The following is a 22,552-nucleotide window of genomic DNA, read 5'->3' on the forward strand; positions in this document are numbered from 1 at the left end:
ATCTTATAGGGTATATGTCCAGCTTCTTTCCATCACAGTGAATGCTTGTTTATGATTTTAGATAGATGCTGCTTGTCATTTTAAGAAAAACACCCTTTATTCCTATGTTCTTTGGTGGTTTTAATAGGAATGGGTACAATATTTAGTCAAAAGCTTTTCCCACATTTATTGAAATTATCATATGATTTCTGTTGGTTTTGTTATTGATATGGTTGATCATGGCAATAATTTTCCTGATATTGAACCAGTCCTGCATTCCTGGTATAAATTCCACTTGGTTGTAGTGTATTATCCTGCTGATAAGTTGTAATCTCTTTGCCAGCATGTTATTTAAAACTTTTGCATCAATATTCATTAGGGAGATTGGTCTGTAATTTTCTTTTCTCTGTTTTGGCTGTTCCTGTTTTATATCAGTACTCTATTTGTGTTATAGAAGGAATTTGGCATGACTCATCCTTTACCTATTTTTCCAAATACTTTACATAGTATTGGAATTAATTGTTCTTTAAAAGTTTGGTAGAATTCACTTCTAAATCCACCTGGCCCTTGAAATTTTTTCTTAGGGAGTTCATTGATGGCTTATTCAATTTCTTTTTTCTAAAATAGGCCTATTTAAATAATTTGTTTCTTCTTTACTTAATCTGGGAAATTTGTATTTTTCAATTTTAATTAGATTTTGTCAGATTTGTTGGCATATAGTTGAACAAAATGGCTCCTAATTATTGCTTTAATCTCCTTCATTGGTGATAAATTCATCCTTTTCATTTTTGATCCTGGTGATTTGGGGTTTTTTTTCTTATTTTTTCTAATTAAATTAATTAAATCTTTATCTGTTTTGTTAGGTTTTTTCATAATACTAATTCTCAGCTTTATTAATTAGTTTGATAGTTTTCTTATTTTCAATTTTATTACTCTCTCCCTTGATTTTCAGAATTTCTAATTTAGCACATAATGGGATTTTAAAATTTGTTTTTTTCTAGCTTTTTTAGTTGGATGTGCAATTCATTAAACTCTTCTTTTTCTATTTTGGTCATATAACTATTTAGAGATCTAAAATTTCCACTAAGAACTGCTTTGAAAATAAAAATTTAAAATTTAAAAAATGAAAAAAAGTTCTGCTTTGACTAAATCCCATAAGTTTTGTTGTGTTGTCCCATTATTATCATTATTTTAGGTTAAATTATTGTTTCTATGATGTGTTGTTTGACCCACTTATCATTTAAAATTAAATTATTTGATTTCCAATTGGTTTTTAGTCTGTCTTTCCCCAGCCCCTTACTGAATATAATTTTTATTGCATTGTGGTCTGAAAAGAAAGCATTTACTATTTGTGCATTTGATTGTGATGTTTTTATGCCCTAATATATGGTCAGTTTTTGCATGGGGCATGTACTGCCTAGAAAAAGCTGTGTTCTTTTCTATCCTTTTTCAGTTTCTTACAGAGATCTATCATATCTAAGTTTTCTAAGATTCTATTAACCTCTATAGACTCTTTTTGTTTATCTGATTTTGAGAGGTAGAGGTTGAGGTCCCTCACTAATATAGTTTTGCTGTCATTTTCTTCCTATAACTTGCTTGAACTTCTCTAGAAATTTGGATGCTGTACCACTTGGTGCATATACATTTAGTATTGATAGCACTTCATTGTCTGTGGTAGCCCTTAACAAGATGTAGTTCCCTTCCTATCTCTTGTGTATCTGACTGCCAAATCAAGTATCCCAACCTTCCAGAAGCAAATCAATGCCATCCTGCAAAGATAAGTATTTTGTAATGTAGTAGTTTCTGGGATCCAGTATTTAGGAAGACTTTTTGCCTGATAAGAATGAACACAGTGCTAGCATATCCATTGTGGCCCTTTCAAATTCCTTTGCCAGTACCAAGTAACCTTGACCTAATGGTTTTTGCTCCTGCATAACATGCCTTATACCCTGGAGAAATACTTTAAGCTTCCTTCAATTGGTGTTTCTTTTGATCTGGGATAATTTGGGCAATTCCTTACCAAAAAGGACTTGGAGAAAAAGCATTGATATTGAGGCTAACCCACAAAAGCTCAAAACAAAGAGAGGAAGAAATTGTAACAATAAAAATTTAGACTTAATATGAAGAAAATATTAAAGCTAATCAAAAGAAAAAATTGGCTGATTTTGAAGGTATTAAGTTTCTTGAAATTAATGTCTTTGTTCTGGGGGCAGAGCCAAGATGGCAAGAAAAAACTGCTCCACTTTTCCAAGTTTCTCTTGAAAAGCACATGAAAAAGCCTCTGAACAGGTTGATGGAATGAAACCACTCTCCAGCTCAAGATTGATTGGAAGGACTTCAAAAAAGGTCAGTCTCACTGGGATCAAGGAGTACTTGGATCAGTCCAGCTCAGATGGTGTCTGGGAAAGCCAGTGAGAGGATCTTAATCACAACAGATCAACAACTGAGACCCACAGTCCTGGCTCAACAGCATAGCAGAGCAGTGTAGTGGGGAAGCCCCCATTTATAGTACAGAAAGCAAACTGCCAACCTGGGGAACCAGGCTATTGCCTGGAGAGAGCAGGTAGGGCTACTTCCTGCTATGAGGAAAACACCAAACCCAAGAGGCCCCTGTGCTCAAAGCTACAGCTCAGAGCTGCACAAAAAGCTTGAAACAAGGCCCCCTTTGCTACAGGAGTAAAGCTTGACCCAAAAGTCACAAAATGTGGCAAAGGGGAGAGAAAGGAAGAAAATGAGCAAAAAACAGAAAAGGACCTAAAAACCACAGAAAGCTACCGTGGTGACAGGGAAGACCAAAACACCAACTCAGAAGAGGACAAAATGCCCACATGGGAAATCTCAAAGGATGATATGAATTGGTCTCATGTTCATAGAGGCTTCTTGGAAGTACTCATAAAAGATTTTAAAAGGCAAATAAGAGAGGCAGAAGAAAAATTGGTAAAAGAAATGAGAGATATGCAAGAGAGAGTCAACAGCCTGGAAGAGAAAGGACAATAATTCACTGAAGAAAACAATTCCTTAAGAAATACAATTGGCCAAATTAAAAAAAAAAAACACTGAAGAAAACAACACCTTCAAAAGTAGAATTAATCAAATGGAAAAAGAGGTACAAAAGCTAACTGAAGAAAATCACACATTTAAATTACAACTGGGAAAATGGACTAATGACTCTATGAGATATCAAGAATTGGTCAAATAAGCTAAAAAGAATGAAAAAAAATGGAAGAAAATGTAAAATACCTCATAGGAAAAACAACTGACATGGAAAATAGATGCAGGAGAGACAACTTCAAAATTATTGGTCTACCTAAAGCCAATGACAAAAAAAAAGAGTCTAGGTAGCATTCTTCAAGAGATCATCAAGGAAAACTGCCAGTGAGTGACAGAGCCACCAACTGGTGTCTAATTATTCTTGTACAAAGGATAGTCTACTTTAATTGTGTTCTTATTTTATTGAGTTTCATTCATATTTATATTGGCTTCTTTAAAAGAGAAAAAAACAAAAAACCCAAACCTCTCTCACCATGACCACTTTTGGGATTTTTTACTCCTTATTGGAATTTTTTTCCCATTGTGTCTTTAGAATTTTTTTCTTTCATCCTTCCTCATTAGTCTCCCAATAGAATTTTATGCCACATTCCTTAAATCAGTTGTTCCAAAATCTAAAATGTTTGACCCTGTGTTACTTATTATTTTAATCTATGATTGCATAAAGGCATAATCAGATTTTCTAGAAAATTTGCAGTTTTCACAAAGCCAGGAGGAATAGCTACTACATTGGGTAACAAATCAAGATACCAAAGAACCTGGAAAAATTAGAACAATGAAATGAAAAGGAGGTAAATGTAAAACCTAGCATTTAGGATTTTTAAAAAGTCAATAACAACTAACATTTACATAGTATTTTGATATTTGCAAACAAAAAAAGATTTTTTTTTTGATCCTCACAATAATATATTGTTCCATTTTTACAAAGGAGGATTCCAAGGTCTAGAGGTTAAGTGCTTTGCTTATGGTTGCACAACCAGTATCTGAGGCAACATTCCAATTCAAGTCTTACTTATTCCCAAACCAACTTTTTTATCTACTATGATAGCTTCATTAAAATAGTGTACACAATGAATACAGAAATGTCAATAGAAAATATAATTATAGCTACATAATCAGAAATAAATACTGTAAAAATATTACTTAGTATATATAGACCAACTGTGGTATATAAATATAATGGAATATCATTGTGTTGTAAGTGTGATACATATGATGTATACAGAGCATACAGAACATGGAAAGATGAACATCATCTTTTGCAGAGAGAAGTAAGCTATCTGCAGGAAACAACATACACAATCTCTATAATAAGGTAAATAGAAAGTGCAAATAATTAAAAAAAAAAGGGAATGCTGCAAAATTATGGTTTGAAAGAAGAGAGATAAGTAGATATTCCAGTCCTTTGTCAGAGGGAGGGGATTTACAAGTGTTATACATTTCACATATTTTTTTTTTAATGATTTTTCAATATATTGATCATTTCTTCTGGATTTTTTTCATTTATTTCCCTCTCTTTTAAAAAAAATTTGGTATATGGGATGGCTGGAGGAAATTATAGTGATATAAAAAAGACATCAACAAAAATTAATTTAACAGCAACACCCACAAAAAGAGAGTGGTTAGAGTTTTGGACTTTGAATCAGGAGGGTTTAGGTTGAGATCATGCCTTAGTGAGTTATTAGTTGTATAACTCTGGGTAAAGCACTTAACCTCTCTGCTTCATTCTTCTCATCTAACTAAATGGAGATAGTATCTATTTTGCAGAGTTGTGGGGGTCAAATAAGGTAATATATGTAAAACACTTTGCAGTCCTCAAGCCCCATATAAGTGCTAGTTATTGCTGTTATTATTATCAACAGCAGCAGCATTATTAAGATTCTACTCAAATATGTATGTATGCATGTGTGTGTCTATATATGATGTGTGTGTGTCTATATGTGTGTGTGATTGTGAATATAGGTCTCTTCCATCATTGCAGTTAGAATACTAATACTATAGGTGCAAAATATTCAGTATAATGTTGAACTTGTTTGATGTATTGGTTAATTTTACTGAATTGCAGTTTCTCTTTTTTATTTCTTGTTACAAGGAATAACTATCAGAGGGAGTTGAGTAGAAATATATAAGGAAAGGAGAATCGTAAAAACAAAAGATTTAAATAATTTTTAAAAAACTTGAAATAGTCTAGGTAAAAAATTGATCAAAGTGGCAAATTAGGGTAGTAACAATGGATGACAAAAGGTGATAGTTTTGTTAACAGGACTAGGAATTTGTAAGGTAGATTCTGGGGAGAAATATGAATTCTTTTATTAACATTTTGAATATAGGGTATAGATGAAGATGTCTAGCAGACAGCTGGTAAAATATAACTTAAGTTCGAGATGCTGGATATATAAATTTGAAAGATTTCCATATAGAGATGATGTGAACTGAGATGATTACAGAGAACAGTCACTAAGTGTAGAAAGACAGAAGAGAAACTCGCTTAGTGCAGACCATTGTAGCATGACTGCTTAGTGGTGACTACAAGTTAGATCATCTAGCAAAGGAGAATCACAATGAATTGTCAGAAAGGAAGGAGAGAACCTTGTCATAGAAAATTGGAAGAGAGGTCGTTCAAGTAATTGGGATGATTGATTATGTAAAAAGATGCAAATAGGTCAAATAAATTGGGAACTGAGAAAAGGCTTTTGGACTGAGCATCTAAGAGGTCATTGTCAAACTTTGGAAGGAGCAGTTCAGTTAAATGCCAGAAATTGAAAAGTGAATAGAAGAAATGATTCTTGAAGTTTGACTCTGTAAGAACAGAAATAGTTTGGTAGCTTGGCTGTAAGACACATCCAGTGAGGACCTTGAGTAGTAAAGGAGTTTGGACTTTATCACATAAGCAATAGAGAGAAAAAAAGGGGGCTTTTGATACTGAGGCTGGCACAATCAGGGGTGTGGTTTTATTCTGGCAGATAAACTGAGTAGGAAGACAGTATAGACAGAAAGACAATCAATTATAAGGATGGGTTTTGAAAGTTTTTTAGGAATTTAATGGGGGTAGAGTACTTAAGAAAGATGATGAGCCTATAACAAACCATACATTGAGGATAATGAGCTAGAGTATATGGAATGGAGTAGTGTTAGATAGGCCTAAAAAAGCAGAATGATAGATAGTATGAATGTCTTATAGCTGGAGATGTATATATGATCTTGGGAAACAGATCAGGAATGAAGGTCAAGATTTCTGAGTCATTTAATTAGAGATTATACTTGAAATGATAGTGAGATCCCTTAAGAAATTGTGGTTAAGGACCACAAACACTTTCCTTGAGGGAATAAGAAGCGCCAGTGTATAGGTCTGAAGTCTAGGAAATTTCTCTTTCTGAATGCAAATATGACCTCTGACACTGTATGTGGGTGTGGGTATGACCCTGGGCAGATCACTTAATTCTGTTTGCCTCAGTTTCTTCATATGTAAAATGAGCTGGAAAGGGAAATGGCAAACTCCTCCAGAATCTTTGCCAAGATAAGCCCAGATGAGGGCAAAAAGAGAAGAATAACAGCAAAAAGGTAATGAGGAGATAGGAGTGGTAAAAGGGAGAGAGGAGAAAAGAACCAGACGTTTACTGTCCTCAGAAATCTGGAAAAATCAAGTACCAGAATTTGGTGATGAGCAACAATGAATCTGCTTTCTTCAGTCAGCTTTACTTCAATGATGCAATGATACTCTTGAGCCTGGACTCCTCTTTTTCAGCTGCTCTCAACTGAACTTAAAAGTAAGCAGCTTTTCTTATTTTCCCCTGTGTTCCATTTGACTGCTTCTTTTCCTTGTTGGTTCCTACCTTCATCTGCTTCTGGCTTCCATGTACAACATCTAATGCAAGATTCTGTTCGCATTCTTTGACATCTCTAGTCAAATTCATGTGTATAATGGTTCATCTCTATTATAGTGTGAGAAACCCTACATCCACATTTTTGTAAAATGATACCAATAATTAATATACAATTATTTCATAGTTCTCAAAGTAAGTTTTAGAATTTCCCAGAAATAAACTTCAAAGTTTTAAAAAGGGGCATGTGTAAGTTAATTTCTGAAAAACAATGCAGTGCAACCATTTTTATCATTGCTTAATACATTGACTATGAGGCTTTGCTTATACTGTCCTCTTAGAACTGTTTGTCTATCTAGCATTTTTATTTGAGCACTGTTTTTCTCTCAGAACTATCCGTAAGGAAAGGAGAATTGTAAAAACAAAAGATTTAAATAATTAAAAAAAAACTTGAAATAGTCTAGATAAAAAATTGATCAAAGTGACAAATTAAGGTAGTAACAATGGATGACAAAAGGTGATAGTTTCCAAGCAGCTTTCTTCCGTTTCTCAAATAGCCTTTCCCTCCATTCTTTATAGTAAATACAGTGTCCACAATAGAAATAGGAAGTACAATATATCATGCTTTGTAACTAAGTCAGTATTTATATTATTAGGAAGAGTGGTTCTAGGAAAACAACTATTAAAAAAAATGGTGTGTGTGTGTGTGTGTGTGTGTGTGTGTGTGTGTGTGTGTGTGTGTGTGAAGAAAGCTTCCCTGAGAACTTGCTTATAGTAGTACATCTACTTGCAGCTGTAATACTTGCTCCTATAAATCTCTGATGAAGTTTGTATCACTGTAGGAGAAAAAAAAATTTAGAAGAAAAAAATGAAGTGATTTTGTGAAAAGGGTGAAGGGAAATAGATAGCTAGAGTACTGAACTGTCAGCCTACAGTGATTGGAATCCCTCTGGTAAACTTTTGGAAGAACATGGACAAGAATCTCACATGATGAGTGTGCGTAGAAGGATTGTGCAAATTCATTTGGTTATTTTTAGAGAGTATCATAGAGAGGGTATTTTTGTAGAGAGTATCATAGGATTATAAATTTAGTGATGGGGAAAGGACTTTTAACAATCATTGAATCCAACTCCCTCATTTTGCAAATGAAATTGAAACAAACAAAAACAAAAGAGCCTTACATGAGGATAAATATTGTAAAAGGAAAAGCTGGAATTCAGTTTATTGAAATTGCTTATAACTTGGTTTTCCTACTCCTAGCCTTTCCCCTTATTAGTCTAAATCCCACCCAGAAAGCTATCTGATTATTCTGCCCATCTCATTCCAAGTTCCAGAAGCCCCATTACTTATCAGATCAAGTACAAACTCATTTGTCTTACATTTAGTGAGTTTAACAATCTGACTTGGCCCTACGTTTCCAGGCTTATTATTACTCAGTTCTATTATCCACTACATTCCAGCCAAATTGGCATACCTGTTAGTCTTTATTTATGGTATTCTTTCTCCTACCTTTGTGTCTTTGAACAGACTCTTTTCACACTTACTTTACTTCATAAATTTATTATTCTACCTAATTTCAAGCTCTGATATCCCATCCTATAAAAGGCTTTTTGTGATCTCCTTTTCCCATATCACCAAAATGCTTTTGATGAAATTTATATGTATTTTGCATTTGCTTCTCTATGTACATTTTCCACTCTAACAACATTTTGTGAGGGAAGAGACCTTTTTAATTTTGTATTCTTATCCCTTCCACATAGCACAGTGCTTGACCTATAGTAAGAGCTTAAAATGTTTTTCAAATGAGTGAATGAATATGATGAATTAGTCATATTGCTATTTCCATTGTATGGAATACATTCAAAATGCTTCTTGAAGTTTATTATTATCTTTGTGTACATTTTATCTCTGTAGATTCATTATTAACTCACATAGAAAAATTTTCATCTTTGACATGATTTTTAGTTTCATTTCCCTCTTAAGATCCTCTCATTTTTCTTCACATTTTTCATTAGTTGGCTGGCAATTTGTTTTGAAAGAACTAAAATCATCTCACTTTAACTTTTTGCAAGATAGAGGTGCTGGTAGTAGGAGCTCTAGTTCTACTTAGTAATTTATGAAGGTATGATTTGAGTGATTTTAAAATTAAAATCCATTTCTTATCTATTGTTATCATTTTAAACTTTCTACTCAATTCATATGTTATATCTATTATCAAGAGTTTTTATAGCATATAACTCTATGCTATGGCTACTATAATTATTAACAATATTTTAGGAGTCTGGTCAGAATTTTATTGTGTAAGCCAAAAGGATTATGAAAATAGCGAATCAACTGTAATATATTCTTCAGAGTCGGTCACTGAGTTTTTTTAAAAAAAGGCTCTTACAAAATGAAATATCATATATATCTTATACTTCCTGATATTCAACTTGAATTAATATTGAATGGATTTACTGCCCAGAAACTTTTAGCATGGTGATATACATTTAGCAAAATAAAAAGCAATATAAAACAATGCTTTAATTTAGGGATTCCAGAAATGCAGTTTTGTTTCATTAACATCCAATGACATCTATCAATGAATATGGTTTGGAAAAAAAAGTTTGACTAAATTTGGAAAAAGTAAAATTAAGCAAGTAAAATATTCTGACATTAATTTTTGTTTATTCTATGCCACCTAGAAAAAATGGTAATTGATATAGCCAAACTATTGAAGAAGACATTTTGATAAAAACCCACATAAAGGTTTGTATCTGATTTGGGAGTATACAGATATGGAATGAATTGTTTTTTTATTGGAAAATCATTGCAATTCATCATTGGGCACAAGGAATAGCTGTTGCAACTCACTGTCATTCATAAATTCGTGCCATATGTATGTATGCTTTAATTTAAAAAGAGTCCATTTTCAATCCAGAAGAGGGAGTGAAAACAGTTTAGGAAATTGTCTTCTAGAATTTCCAGATTTCTAGTATTTATATCATTCTAATTCTAAGCTTAAACTTAATAGATTATCAAAGCCATTATCAGAGGTTTGCAGCAAATTAATCTTACAGAAAAATTCGTCACCTTTTATGAGATAAAATTTACTTTAGTTTCCACATTTTTGTTGAATGTATTTTATTGGACCCAAATAATAATCAAATGCACATTTTACATAAAACTGTGAGGTGATTTTAGTTTTTCCCCTTTTTCAGTTTAATTCTTTCAATTTACTACAGTGATGTCTTTTGTGTGCCCATTATTTGTTGACATTTTGGCATTAGTTTTAAAATTGTAATAATCATTAAATTTGGCACTAAATGGCCCAATTTTTTTTTAGTTCTGTATTTTTTAAAAAAAGAATCTGGTCTTTTGATTCCCAATAAAGAAATCTCCTTCTAAACAATTTATAGTTGCCTGAGATGTCATTTGACTTATCCAAGATCATTATTAAAGATGTCACAGGAATTATTTTCATTTTCCTTTTTGGTAATTAAAATATTTATTTAAAATGTTGAAGATTTGTGAATAAAAATACAGAAAACAGTCTATTTTTTATTACTTATTTTTAAAATAATAACATTTCCCCTCTTTTTATTTTTTTCCATTTGTTTGAGGAAATAATCTTGCACTATTATATAGTGTAAATGTATTTTTAAGCTACAAAGAACCTCTTATAACTGCTTTGCTATGTATGTTTTAAAATTCTTCCAATTTAAAATCAATAATAATTTTTTTCTTAGTTTAACGTGATAGAACTTATTTACAATATATCACATTGCATTTAATTTTTCATGCATTAATATTACCCCTTTCTTGCCCTCTACCTTCCATCATTAAAAAAAGAAAAAAAACTGACAAAGATCATAAAATAAATAAAGGTGATATGATTGTCAATGAGATATTTGGGAGATGGTATCTCTTTTTACTGCCTTGGAGCATTTTCATGATTTGAGAAAGGATGGTAGATGTAAGGCTCAAGAATTATAACCTATAGTTTGAAACTATTATTTATCAAACCTCCAATTGAGCTCAGAAACTCAGATGTGATCTAGGACTCCTGAAATTCCCTCATATCTTCCCTACGGGCCTGATTTAAATCTCAAAGCAGTTTTAATTCCTAAGCAGTTCAGTAATATCTGTCTTTCTTATTAGGATGAGAAACTCAAAGCTTCATAGATATATTACCTTACAAGTCATTTAATCCTGCCATTCATTTTTCCCAAAATTGTGACCAAGGAAAGACAAACACTTGTTCAGGGTTAAATTGACTATTAAGCAGCAAAAAAAAGCTAAGTTTTGAACTCGAAAGGCAACATTCTTCCTATTAAACTCCTCACTAAAATTGTGCTTTTAAAAATAAAGTTTAAAGTTAGATAAAGTGTTTTTTTTAATACTGATTTTTGTTTTGCATAATGTATGTCAGAATATGAATGGATAATAAAACATATTTTCTGAAATTAGCCAGAGAACTGTTGCATTGGGTTATTTTAAAACTGTAAGAATACTTTTATTAGTCATAGAAATAATAATTTTAATTTTCACTATGTTGAATAAGTAATAATGTTGAAACTACATGGGACAGTCATGTTTATTCATTCTATCTTAGGTTCAATTAGAGCTATTCCGCTTCACCTTGGGTCTTTCTGTGGGCCCAAGGGGTGTGTTAATCAGCATTATTGCACAGACTGTTGTGCCTTATTGCTTAATTAATTAGTTGTCTTTAGGATACTCAACATCCTAGCTCAATCAATATTATGATAATGAATCTAATCATTGAAATTAATGAGACTTGTATTAAACATATTGTACAATTCTCTGGATGGTGACTATTAAGCTATTACAAAAGATTTACAGAAATAAAATCAATTTAGACTAAAATTTTTAATAATTCTGAATTTGGGGAAATGCAAATATACATTAGTTGTAAAATGCCCTGCATTGTGCTGGACTTAAAAAGAACCAGGATTACTATTCTAAGTATAGCAATTTATTGTCACAGTAAACATTCTGATTTATGATCAAATAAACAGATTTGCAAAAATAGTAATTTGCTCACCATTTATTTGCACTAAAGAGTTGGACATGATGGAACAGGCTGAAGTACAATAGCTTATTAAGTTCAGATCAGAACAAACAATACCTGAAGAATGGAAAAGAAAGGAAGTAGAATTTTTATTATTATTGATTACTTACTATTGCCAGGCACTATGTTACTTGTTTTTTATGAGTATCTCATTTTATCCTCACAATAACCTTCTGAAGTAGGTACTATTATTATCCCCATTTTATTGTTGAGAACACTAAGACAAGCATAATCCATTTAAAATTTTGCCTAAACTTGAAAATTCTTTTTAGTCTTTTTTTTCCCCCTGGGGCATTTGGGGTTAAGTGACTTGCCCAGGGTCACATAGCTAGGAAGTGTTAAGTATCTGAGGACAGATTTGAACTCAGGTCCTCTTGACTTCAGGGATGGTCTTCTATCCACTGCGCCACCTAGCTGCCCCCAAACTTGAAAATTCTAAAGGCAAAATCCTAGGTGAACTCATTTTTTCATTTGAACTGCATATATTATAGGACATCAGGTCTGTATTTATTCAATACAGATATTTTATTAATATTTTTCATTTTAATATATTTTATTTTTCCCAATTACATGTAAAACTGTTTTTTTTTTTTTTTTTTACTTTTTAAAAAAAACCTGAGTTCCGGATTCTCTTTTGTTTCCTCCTCCAACCTTATCCTCCTCTGCCATTGAGAAGGCACATATGAAATTATGCAAAACATTTCCATAAAAGTTCTGTTGTAGGAAAAAATCCTTCCCCCAAAAAACCCTCAAGAAAAATAAGATTAAACAAAAAAAAAAAGAGAAATTATGATTCATGTATTCAGACAAAATCAGTTTCTTCTCTGGGTATAGATAGGATTTTTAATTATAAGTCTTTCAGAGTAGTTGTGGATTATTGTATTGCTGAGAATAGCAAAGTCATTTATAGCTGATCATCCCACAACATTGCTATTACTCTGTATGTAGTACATTTCATTTTGCATGATTTCTTGGAGGATTTTAGGGGTTTTCTGAGAGTGTCCTGCTCATCATTTCTTATAGACCAATAGTATTTTATCATAGTACAGATAAATAGTATTTCATCATAGTCACCTACACAGTTTAGTTAGCCATTTTCCAATCGATGGTCATGCCCTCAATTTCCAATTCTTTGTCCTGAAGAAAAGAACAGCTATAAACATTTTTGTATATGTAGATTATTTTTTTTTAAAAAATTCTTTTGGGATATCTGCCTTGTAGTATATTGTTAGGGTAGCCCTTTGGGCATAAATCATAGTTTTCAATTATTTATCGATTGGGGAGTGGCCCTTCCAATACAAACATTTTAAAATTAAAACTTCTACCTTAATTTTTATTATGCAGAAACATTTGTGAGTTCCTTTTAACATGTAACACACATATAGCATATGAAATTTAGCTTATACTTATGCTTAAAGTAGAAAATGCATTTTCGTATCAACTCTGTATAATTTAAACATTCTTAGAGAGTTACCTAGGGCATTGAAAAATTAAATTAATTATCTAGAGCTATAGTTTTCTAGCCACTCCTAAGTATTGCTTCATAACATAGTATTTGTTAAATAAATGTTTAATATATAATTTTCAATCTTGCTTAATTACTTTCAAATTGTCCAAGTGGATTTTTCAAATTATTTGTATGCTTTTTAGTTATTTAGCTACATTTATGATTTTTACATTTATAACATATGTGAAAAAGAATCTCCCTCTGTCATTGACTATTTGTGGATTACTAAAAGTCATTTGATACCAACCAAATATGGTAGAGCATACCTGTAACTCCCCAAATAAAGAAAACTTTCAACAAATACAATCATATTGTTACAGATCTTTGATTTTTAATTTAAACTTGGTTTTCTCTGTGATCTTGAACACAGAATTTTTTTTTTTTTTGTTTTTTAATTTGTTAAAATTCTTGTTTGTAAGTAAAAAACTGTCAAAGTTTAGCAAGATTTTCAGATTTCTTCAGAAGCTCAGCATCAAGTCATTTCAGGTAACTTTTTTTTTCTTTGTCATTGACTAGGTCCTCATCTTTCTATGTTGTGAAACTATAAAGGAAGGGCATAATTCATTTAAGTTTTTTATCTATCCTTTTCCTACCTTCCACTGGTAGAAGCAACAAGAACACAGAATATGGTCTTTTCTTCAATCAGACAGCTTCTTTCCATATGAAAACTACTTATTTCCTTTTGTTCTTTTTATCAGAGAAATTGTTTTAAAACTTCTTTCCAGCTTTCTTGATAGTCTTGGAAATTTACTTTTAATTATTTCTGTAGCAGGTATTGTAAGAGGATCAGACATATATATTTCCTCTTGAGTTTGGAAAGGAACACTTCCATTTTTCCAGATATAAATGCTTATTAACTATAATATATTTTTTCCATAATGTATTTATGTAGCACTCATCTTAGAAATATTTATTGAATACTGATTAATGACAATAACTATTTGTATATGGATGTTAACATTCATTACTTTACTTTATCCCAAATCCATGCAGTACCTTGTGTGTTGTAGTCAATTGTAAAATATTTATTGATTTGATCCTATTGCTACTATGAGATATATAATATAGGACAGATATTAATCATCCCTCATTTTATAGGTAAGGATGCTGAAGCCTAGAGAGATGAAGTGACTCTCAAAAAGACAATAAGAGTTGATTGAAATCTCTCCTTTTCTCATTTTTCTTTTTCACTGCCCACCAAGGGTATCTCTTTGGTGGCAACATGCCAGCATCTCATGAAATTTAATTATTTAAGATAACCAAAACCAAAAAATTCATCTGATACCAGTCAGTGTTGAGATCAATTAAAACTGATTTCAACCTTGAGACATTGACTACTGTACTGGGTGAGAAGATGATTTCAAGGGCCAATTTTTTGATGCCTCATGTTGACTGTAGAAGCAATAAGAAGACAAAACATTTTACCTAATGGATTCAGGAAAATTGGTGCACGATGGCAAAGTGGTATAAGTGCTCTTGATGTGCAGCAAGTCTTACTGTGCTGAGATTGCTCACTGTGTTTCCTCTTAGGAATCCTAACATTATTGATGAGTGATCAACTCAGTTAACCATCTAGATCATTAATTCACATGTTTTATCAAGGAATAAAAAGGAGTAAAATGCTTTGCACATTTTTATTTGTGCTAAATAAAACCTCAGGCTACCAGAGACTTAGAGACAGAGTAAATGGGAGTAATGACATTCAAATATAGGTCCTTTAATGGCAGGCCCATTGTACTTAACATTATATTTATCACATGTTTTTTGTGGGATAAATTATATATATATATATTTTATAGGGAAAATGATGGATAAAAAATCAAAATATACAAAACCCCACCTAACTCAAGTAGTAAATAATAAATGTTGAATGAGTGGTATAAGCAAAGTATATACATTCAAGGGAAAAGCAAGTATTGTTAATAGAAGTTGGTACTTGAACTAAGAATGAAAATGTTCAATGGACAAAGAGGAGAGTGTTTGGACATTTTTTTGTGGAGGGAATTAAAAAAAAACCCAGCAATATCAGGGAGAAGTTACTATAAAAGACATATACTATGTATAATAAGTAGACCAGTCTAAATAGAATTGAAAGTTTGTCTAGAAAAGGAAAGACAAATAAAGGTATAAAGGAGACAGAGGTCATTTCTTTAACTCCTGTAATACAGTTTGCATACAGTGGCATGCATTTATAAATGGTTGTTGAATGCATGGATGAAAGGCAGATTCAAGCTAGATTGTCTGGGATCGTAAATACAAAGGTAAGCGATTTAAGTGAGGTTTCAAACAGAACAGATTGAAGTTATTTTTACTGATTCTGGATTATTTTCATCAATGTATAGAACTTTTAAAAACTGTCTTCCCTACCCTTCCTACCCATCTCCAATATTTTAAAATATAAAAGAATGATTATTATAATGAATGAGGCAGCTTTTTTGAATAAGTGATGCTAGCCTGGTTTTCCTAAAATTTTATCATGATGCTAGTTTTGCCTCCTTTTAAGTCCTGCCAATACAAAATGCGAAAATGGACTTTATTCATTCATTATGTCTATATAAAATCAAATAATGCAGTGAAAAGAGAAGAAAAAAGTTTATAAACTCTCTGAAGGCAAGGACTATAGCTTATTTGGTTTTGCATTTCCTTCAGTGCCACACACACAATCAATCAATAAACCTTGCTTATTTGAATTAAATCAAATTGAATCATATTGCCATAATATTTTTTATCTGACATCAAATCCTGAGAACATCTGGATTAGCAGAATTTTTCATTTTTGGTGTAGTTTTTTAATGTCATGTCTACAGACAGACAGAAATGGATGAATTCTAATGCATATCAGTAAACAACTTGCTTATCTATAAAACAAGTACTTAAAAATAAGTCTGCCATTGTCATATTGAATAAATTTAAATCATATTTGACTCTGAAAAAGCTTTTATGTTTTTAATTGATATGTATTAGAAGTGGACTAGTTTTAAAGTGAACTTTTATATTGGTTGATAATTTTAAAAAATATTAGCCAATTATTGTTTTTAAGGAATGGATAACTTAAGTAGTACATTTTCAAAATGAGAAGAATAAACATTGAATACCAAATTAACAGGAATAGCAAAAAATTTGCTCTGTGTAGCTATTTTGCAGATCACTAAAATGAAGTTTAAAAGTCACAATTTAGGGGAGTTTATTTTCTTGTAGTATAATGAGTAGGTCATTGAGAAGTTATTTACTGATTCCATTATGAACTTTTTGATTTTTCTAATTCACTTTTTAAGCAGTGTCCAGATGAATGCCAGTTTTTTTCCTGTTTAGTAGAAAAGTAAATTAAGTAATCAACTAAAAAATCATATAACCCTATTTACATTCAGTTATTTTAATAATATGATTCAATATCTCATCCTAATAAGAAAATGGTAAGAGACAAAATAAGAAGAGATACAGGATGACAATATACACTTTTTTCCTCTGGTAACTGAAGGTTAAATGGGTAGCAAACAGAATGCCTTAAACAAGATTGGTATATTGATTAAAACGCTGATTTAACAGCTCGCAGTCTCCCCTTGGAAACCTGGAAAAGATAAGCCAGCTGCTGTCTAAGAGTGCTGAGTGTCCACTGAGAGTACACTATCTATCATCACAATATGGTGATGAGAGGTGTTTTATGTTTGTGTTAATTTCCCCCACTAAATCAGTAATTATTACAATCCTGTCCCTGCTGTTTACCCTGCAGCTGTTTTTCCATTTGTCGAGAGAGCGGGTGTTCTCTGAGGACCGCACACGCTTCTATGGTGCAGAAATTGTCTCCGCTTTGGACTATCTACATTCCGGAAAAATTGTGTACCGTGATCTCAAGGTAAAAAAAAAAAAAAAAAAAAAAAAAAAGTAATCAAATTTTGTTTTTTCAGAGACTATGGGGACAAACGCAAAGTAATTACAAAGTTACACAGTTTTGAAAACAGATTTGATTTTGAGAAAAAAACTGCTTGTAGAATTTGTTTCACAGCATAGAACATACAGTTTTATTCACTAGTATGAAGGCAGCTTCTGAATTTCTGAATATTTGATGTGCAAATAAATGTTTCCTAACTATATGATCAATAGAAAAAAGTTTAATTTTTTAAATAAATGCTTATCATTAAGAATAATAATATACATTTGCTTAAAAATTAACTAGATTCATTTATTGGTTGGTAAAGCTCTTAAGATTATTATTTCTATTTCAGGATTTCATATGAAATACTATACTTACAAAGAAACATTTATAGTAAATCATGATGTTTAAATAGGATATAATCTTAATTTTAGTTTCAGTTGGGTTTGAGCATTTGATTTTTTGAAAGTCCTAACATTTTAAAAACATCTAGATACTAATAATATTATATAGTATGTTGCTGTTGGTTTGTTCCTTCAGAAGCATTTGAGGATCTTTGTTAAAGTACTTTTAGAATATGTTAAAGTTATACTCCCAACACCTTTATGTACCAGTCCTTAGTGATGTAAAAGCATGTGTTGTACTATACTGTAAACAAATAAGCTTATGAAAATCAAGGTCTATAAAATGGGTAAATGAGCTAGTGCTAATTTATGCTAAATATGAAATACCAAATAATTCTTTTCAATTAAAAAGCACCCCAGTTTTTTACTTTATTATAATGCGTTTGCTTCACAAAAGTATCAGTCACAAATGATTTTTCAAGAATTTTTATGTTATATAATATAATATGCCTATATAGTTACATGTAAAAAATCTCCCATCATTTCATTCTTTATCTTGTTCTATTATTTCTCTACTAATTTAATTATTTCAGCATTTTGGATTTTTTGAATTGTATAGCTAGTACAGACAACAGTAGTACAAGATAGCTACAGAAATAAATAGAAACATCTGCAATGATGTTTCAAAAAATAATGATAGACTATTATTTTTAGGAAAGAACTATATTCCTCCTGATTAAGGGATGACTAGTTGCATCAGAGCACTGTAGAAGATGGTGAAAGAGTTCATGTAGAATTCTATGATTTAGTTTATTTTGTCAAAGTTTTAAAGAAAGTTTCTCATGATATTATTAGAGAGAAAATGGAGAGATGTGAATCAGATAGTAATATAGTAAGTTGCATTCAGCATTAGTCTAATGATCAGACTCATGATATATCATTAATGATTTAAAGTCAATATGGCAGGAAGTCTATTGTGGAATATTTTTGCTCAGTAGTGTAATGTTTAAAATTTTTATTAATGCTATGGACAAGGACAGAAATGGTATGATGGTCAAACTTGTAAAGGAAAAGGAAGGGAAGAGGAAAGGAAAAGTTAGGAAAGGTTTCTAAACTGCATACTATGTATTATCTCCTTCATACCTTAAGTGACCTTAAGTCTATATCATATAACAATTGATTGAAGGAACTACTGGTGATCTTTAGCCTGAGGAAAAAAAGATTTAAGAAGATGTTCCTTTTGGTCTTGGATGTCAGAAACAAATAATGAGAAGAAGTTGTAAAGAAGCAAATTTAGGCTTTGACATCGGGAAAAATTTCCTATTAAAACTGTCTAAAAATGGAACAATTTGCCATTAAATGGTAAATTCCTCCTTAAACGGGAATTTCTAGGACATTTGATTTCTACTTATTATGTATGGGCTAGACTATGTAGCCATTGAATTCCCTTTTAATTCTCAAATTGTGTGACTTTGTGATATATTGGCTTAAGAATCATCACATAGAAATGATTCTTAAATCCACTGAGACCACCAAGTGACAAAAAGAAATAGAATCTTGGGGAATACTTAATTTGTATCCATGTTCTTTTGGTTATATTGCTTTAGACTTTATTTTATAGGTAAGTCCACTTAAAAGGAATAATTTATTGATTTATTTTTGCTGAGGCAATTGGGGTTAAGTGACTTGCCCAGGGTCACACAACTAGGAAGTGTTAAGTGTCTAGGCCAGATTTGAACTCAGTTCCTCCTGATTTTGGGCTGGTGTTCTGTCCATAATGCCACCTAGCTACCTTGAAAGGCACAAAATAAATGTGTTTGTGTTTACATACATATACCAATACGTATATATCATACATACATTTACATGCACACATATGTATACATACATATTTATACTCATAACACACCATTCCAAATAATTACATAGGATCCTAGATTTAGGCTAAAACAGACTCAAACACAATCTAGTGCAACCCCTATTTGTAGCTAAAGAAACTGACCCAAAGAGGTTTTAACCCTCTTGGTAGTGGGGCCAGGATTCAAACTCAGGTGCAGCCAAGTAGAGTGGAGAAGAGTTCTGGGGCTTGGAGTCAGGAAGACCTGCATTCAAATCCAGCCTCAGACATTTAATGGCTATGTGACCCTGGCCAAATCACTTAAACTTGTTTGCCTGGGTTTCTTTGTCTGTAAAATAATCTAGTGAAGGAAATGGAAAATCATTCCAGTATCTTTGCCAAGAAAATTATAAATGAGGTCACAAAGTATTAGACATGACTGGACAACAACAAAAACTGTTAATTTCAAATCTATCACTTTATCACTTTTTGTTGTTCTCCATTTGCCATTGAAGATACAGAACAGTTGAATTTTCTAAAACACAGTGGCCAGTTCACATTTCTTGATCACTAAGGGTTCACCCTCATAAAGAATTCATTGAAATCTTATTTTTACAGTAGCAAATTGGAATGCTTCACACATAAAAATAGGGAGTAAAAAGTTGTTATGACAATAGGCCTCAAGTTCTTAAGGAAAAAGTTATAACTAATACATAATGCATTAGTTTGATATGATCATAAATGAGCCTGGTAATAGGTGTAACCTTAGATAAGAATAATCTTGTCTCTGAAACTGGGCAGTTTTGTTATCTTTAGTTAAGTAAGCAAGTTACTTAAACTTTCAAGGACCATGGAGGGGGCTATCTATCTACATCAGTAAGTAGTGTTTTTATACTTTAATTTTTCCACAGCAAAATGAAATAAATCTATTATAGCTCACCATACAAAAATATATTAAGTAGTAAATGAAAATCCATAATGTACACAGCCAGATATATACAAAGTATCAGTGTTTGAAAAATATAGAAAAAAAAATGGTAGGAATAATTCATTACTTAATAAAGTTATTTGGGAAAATTGGTTAGCAATTTGGCAGGGAATACATTTAAACCTACAGCTTAAACCATATACCTTACTGAATTGCAACCAAAATAGATTTTAAGGATTTTGAAAAGATATAAGATTAGAAAATCATGGAGGGGGTGATGACAGGGAAGGAAAATGAAAAGGAGTTTTTCAAATAATAATCATTTGAAAAGATGTTCAATCTGACTAATAATTAAGGAGAGTTACAACTTAATAGCTTTCAAATTGGCAAAAAATAATTAAAAGCAGTGGAATTAAATGGTGGTATAATTTGAGCAAATGGTACATTCATTCACTTTCTTGTAGAATTGTAAATGGGTAAAATCATTCTGGAGAGCAATTTGACAATTAGAAAGAAACAATAACTATACATTTTGACCCAAGATTCAATGTTGCAAATATATACCCTGAAAGTGTCTAGTGGCATAATTTGTAGTTACAAAAAAAGAAATAACTTGAAGAAACCTAAATGTTCTCTAATGAGGAAATTATTAAATACATTGCGGCACATTAATGTGACCAAATATGCTAACGTAGCATTACATTAATAAAAGTTTGAGATATATATAGAAATCTGGAAACATCATTTTGAGGTAATTATAAATTTAAAAAAGCAGAATAATCTACATCAACCACAATGATATAAAAAGAAAATGAATGAAAATGGATAAAGAATCCTGATATAGACTGCAATGTACAGTGGTTAAAAAGTTACTGTAGCCAATTTATTCATTGAAATCATATATATATATATATATATATATATATAATTACAAAACAGATTTATTTTTGTCATTTAGTATTTTTTATAATCATTTAAAAAAGTTAATAAAAAGCCTAAGTTTTTGCTTAAACTTTACTTTATCCATGAATATTGATTTCATTGTGAATAACTGAATAATATATAGAAAAGATAATCTTAACAATATAGCATTTTCATAAATAAGATAGCTTTATCAGAAGACTAGAATTTATTTTTATAAGAAATTATAGAAAAATAACTGATCTAAAACTTCACTGAAATTTGTATTTGTATTGATTTTCTAATCTTTTGGGCCATGGCCATTGCTTATCCCAAGATGTTTCTAAGTTCTTTGTAGCTCTAACATTACTTGAATAGTCATACATGGTCTAACTCTACATGGTTAGGTGATATCTATAATTTAGACTTTTGTTAATTGCTGAAAAGATTTTGAAGTCCTAGGAATAGAAGTATCTATATATCTGGATCCCCAAAGCTGAGGCTCAGAGCATGGTTTCTTCTGTCTCCCCTCTTTCCTAATTGTAACAGTTTTGGGACTTTTATTCTCTCTGATAGAGTTTTGCAGTACATGTGTTAAGAGGTAAGGCCCTATAATTGTTTGTTTTATATTTGCTTTCATAAATTTCTGCCTTCTACCAGATATTTTGCTGCTAAAATGAAGAGAGGGCTGACTGAGAAACCATTTATTGATGTTGCTTTAATAATCTTCCCAAACTATATAACTATTAGCTTCAAGTGATAGCAATTAATCAGAATTCCAAAGATACCAATATGTTTTTGAATATAATAAGATATAATATATATATATATATATGTATATATATATATATATAATATAGGCTATTTAGGGATATAACTGTATATATCCTATATGTACATATATGTTACATATATGTAATTATATAGGCTATAATATAGGAATATAATAAGGATTATAAAAATCCTTGGGGGTGAAATATATTGGTCACCTTCTTAATAGGGTGCTTAAACAGATAGTGATAGAATTTTTCTATTAGTAAAAGCAAAAGGATACAAATAAATAGCTTCTTTGCTCCAACCTGATATGACAGTTTTGGAGGGAGGAAGAACAGGCAAGAGAATTCTTAAGAATAACTACCTCATGACTTAGTATTTAATCTGAATCATAAAATCCACCATACCTAACCCAACTGATACCATCCATTATTACTGCTTTTTAGGGCCTATGAAAGCCCTAAAAGTCAAA

At 31.4% G+C, this 22,552-nt stretch overlaps 1 protein-coding gene across 7 annotated transcripts in view; it reads left to right on the top strand.

Annotated features, from left to right (window-relative positions):
* AKT3 (AKT serine/threonine kinase 3) overlaps positions 1-22,552 on the top strand; it is a 406,801-nt gene that overhangs the window by 312,055 nt on the left and 72,194 nt on the right. For all 7 annotated transcript variants that reach the window (XM_051993496.1, XM_051993495.1, XM_051993502.1 and 4 more), the window contains one exon: positions 17,157-17,279. In XM_051993496.1, the coding sequence (XP_051849456.1) occupies positions 17,157-17,279 (123 nt within the window). The remainder of the gene's footprint in view (positions 1-17,156; positions 17,280-22,552) is intronic.

The sequence above is a fragment of the Antechinus flavipes genome, chromosome 4 (assembly GCF_016432865.1).
Source record: "Antechinus flavipes isolate AdamAnt ecotype Samford, QLD, Australia chromosome 4, AdamAnt_v2, whole genome shotgun sequence".
Lineage (NCBI taxonomy): Eukaryota > Metazoa > Chordata > Mammalia > Dasyuromorphia > Dasyuridae > Antechinus > Antechinus flavipes.